Source organism: Egretta garzetta, unplaced genomic scaffold, assembly GCF_000687185.1.
Source record: "Egretta garzetta isolate BGI_Z169 unplaced genomic scaffold, ASM68718v1 scaffold143, whole genome shotgun sequence".
Lineage (NCBI taxonomy): Eukaryota > Metazoa > Chordata > Aves > Pelecaniformes > Ardeidae > Egretta > Egretta garzetta.
In genome coordinates this window covers 683,024-685,493 of record NW_009259310.1, presented here as the reverse complement: position 1 = coordinate 685,493, position 2,470 = coordinate 683,024, and the positions used below count along the sequence as shown (strand labels likewise).

Genomic DNA, 2,470 nt, shown 5'->3' with positions numbered 1-2,470 from the left:
CGAGCCCGGGAAGCCCCTCATGGCCGGGCCAGCCCTGCCCGCGCCCTGATTTACTCGCGCCCCCCCGAGCGGCGACCCCCCATGCCCACCCCGGGGCCGCCCTGCCCTTGAGCCCCGCAGCCCCGGCCCTTTTCCTGGAGGTTGCGGCGCGGGCGCGGGACCAGAAAGATGTTCTCAGCCCTGAAGAAGCTGGTGGGCTCGGACCAGGCTCCGGTCCGGGACAAGAACATCCCTGCGGGGCTGCAGTCCATGAACCAGGCTCTGCAGAGGAGGTTTGCCAAGGGAGTCCAGTACAACAGTGAGTGGGAGTCTGGCTCCGGGGGTCGAGGGGGGCACGGCCGGCCCCGGGCGGCGGGCGGGGCGCACCGGGCCGGCCCACCGGCTGCCCCGCAGCTTGCCCAGGGCCCCCGGTGGCACCGCGGGTGCGTTTGCTTTCCCCGTGCATGGTGGTGCTTTTGCCGGGAATCGCCCAAAGCCAAGTTTGCGATTAAAGCCTGGAGCTGGCAAAGCGTGGGAGGAGTAAGGGATGGGAAACTTTCCTCTTTCTGTGCGGGACTTGGGAACCTGTAGTGCAGCGGTGGCCCTGGGCAGCAGATGTCCTGAGCGGCCGCTTGCTCTCCACTGACTGTGGCACAAGAGAGACTTCCCTGTAAATCAATTTTTGTCAGTTAAAGCATCAAGACAATAACTCCCCTGAGTATGTGGGTGACCTTCCCTGCAGCCCAGGATAATGGTATTTGTAATTAAGCTCTGGTGGTTATATGATAAGGGTCTATTGAAAAGCACTGCCCTGCCAGGCTTTAATAAAAGGTGAGTGATGTATGCCTTTAAGTGCCCTTGGTACATAATTTCATTCTCACAGCCTTTTCTGCAACTAATACATTTGCTCTTTTCTCAGGGAACATTTTCAGAATTTTTTTCTTTTCAGCATTGAGGCTTAGTAAAGGTTGAAGCTCAGTAAAGGTTATTTCTGATATAATGTTTCAGGAGGGCACTGCAAGTATACAAAATGCATCCCAAAGTAACAGTCGTGAGACGGGGATGGCAGTTATGTCATCCTTGCTGAAAATAGATGGTACCAGCGAGCGCTGCCAGTATCAGCTCATCTGTGTGGATCCAGGCAGGCAGTGAAGTCAGCTCGCAGGAGGCCAAGAGACTGGCAGTTGGGAAAAAGACTGATTTGTAAACGTGGCACTGAATAATGTCTGTAAAGGCACACATGCTGGAGGAGCAGAGCTTATGTTGGATCTTAATCTGAAACAGAACGCAAAGGGAGAGGTTAGCGCTTTGGGACTTGGGGCTTTTTTTGCTTTGTTTAGTATTATCACTGTTGGCTGTGCTTTTGAACTGGCATGTTCTGAAGCTCTCTGCTTTACTAGGGAGAGCATTTGGTGCCTTTATCCATAGCTCGTCTGTCAGATACACCAGTAGCGCTTACTTTAGAAAATTAGCGCCTTAGCAAGCAGTCATGAGCATGAACAGAAGCACAGTGCTGGTGGTAAGAGACTTTCAGTGAAAGACAAGGGGTGAGGATGAAACTATTGTGCCTTGGAATAGAGCACTGCCTCATTGAACACCTACCTGGAGATCTGCTAGTGAAAGGCTATCTATCTGCGCAGAGGCTTCATGCAGCCCACAGACCACACATCCATGTGCCTCACTGGTACATGTTAGAGATCAGGTAGCTAACACCAGCTCCTGAATTATGTAGGAGAAAGGAGTTGACTTTTCAGAGTGAATGTTTGTGCTGCAGACAGTATGGATCAGCTGCGTCCTGCTGGCATAGCAGTCGATGGGGGCAATTCTTTGTTATGCGTTCACTAACTACATTGTTGATGAGCCTGCGTGGATGTGTACCTGCCGTTAATACAGCAAGGCCAAAAATGCCAGCAGCTGACCTACCAACTGTAGCTTTGCTGCTTTTTGTCTCGTTACCAAAAGCCTTGGGAAAGCTTTTTGGTTTGTGCCCTGTTTTATCAGGATTTGTGCTCTAGTTACTGCTTTGATATCTGGAATAAAACTGCAGCTTTCTGTCCCTGCCTTAAGGGAAGCTTTCCAATCACCATAGTAACTCTGCCCAGGATTGCTGTTATATAATATTTATAGGAGACACAGGCAGGCTTACGAAAAGGCTCTGAAGTACCCTACATAGCTTTGGAACTAGACAGGTTCCAGTGCAGTGAGGCTGTGGTCTCAGTTGAAGGCTGTGCAGGAATGTCATTACATGGGCCATTGCTCTGGAAGGGCAGAGCTGCACATCCTATGCATCGCCAGTGCTCCTTTCTTGGCAAATGCATGACGTGCAGCAGAGGAATGCAAGATGGGTTTTGTAGCCACACAGATCTTTAAAACTCCTTGTTCTCCTGGAGTTGCCTGGACCTAAACCAAAGGGTGCTGTGATGTCTGCCTGTACAGAAATGTTTCCTTGCTTTCATAGGCTATTACTGATTGTGAACTGAAACCTCTTTCC

The 2,470-nt window shown here is 51.1% G+C and overlaps 1 protein-coding gene across 1 annotated transcript in view; it reads left to right on the top strand.

The window, feature by feature from the left end:
- The first annotated feature begins 68 nt into the window (after positions 1–68).
- RABL6 (RAB, member RAS oncogene family like 6) overlaps positions 69–2,470 on the top strand; it is a 58,197-nt gene continuing 55,795 nt past the window's right edge. Inside the window, exon 1 of the mRNA XM_035891902.1 lies at positions 69–298. Coding sequence (XP_035747795.1) covers positions 169–298 — 130 coding nt within the window. The 5' untranslated portion in view covers positions 69–168. The remainder of the gene's footprint in view (positions 299–2,470) is intronic.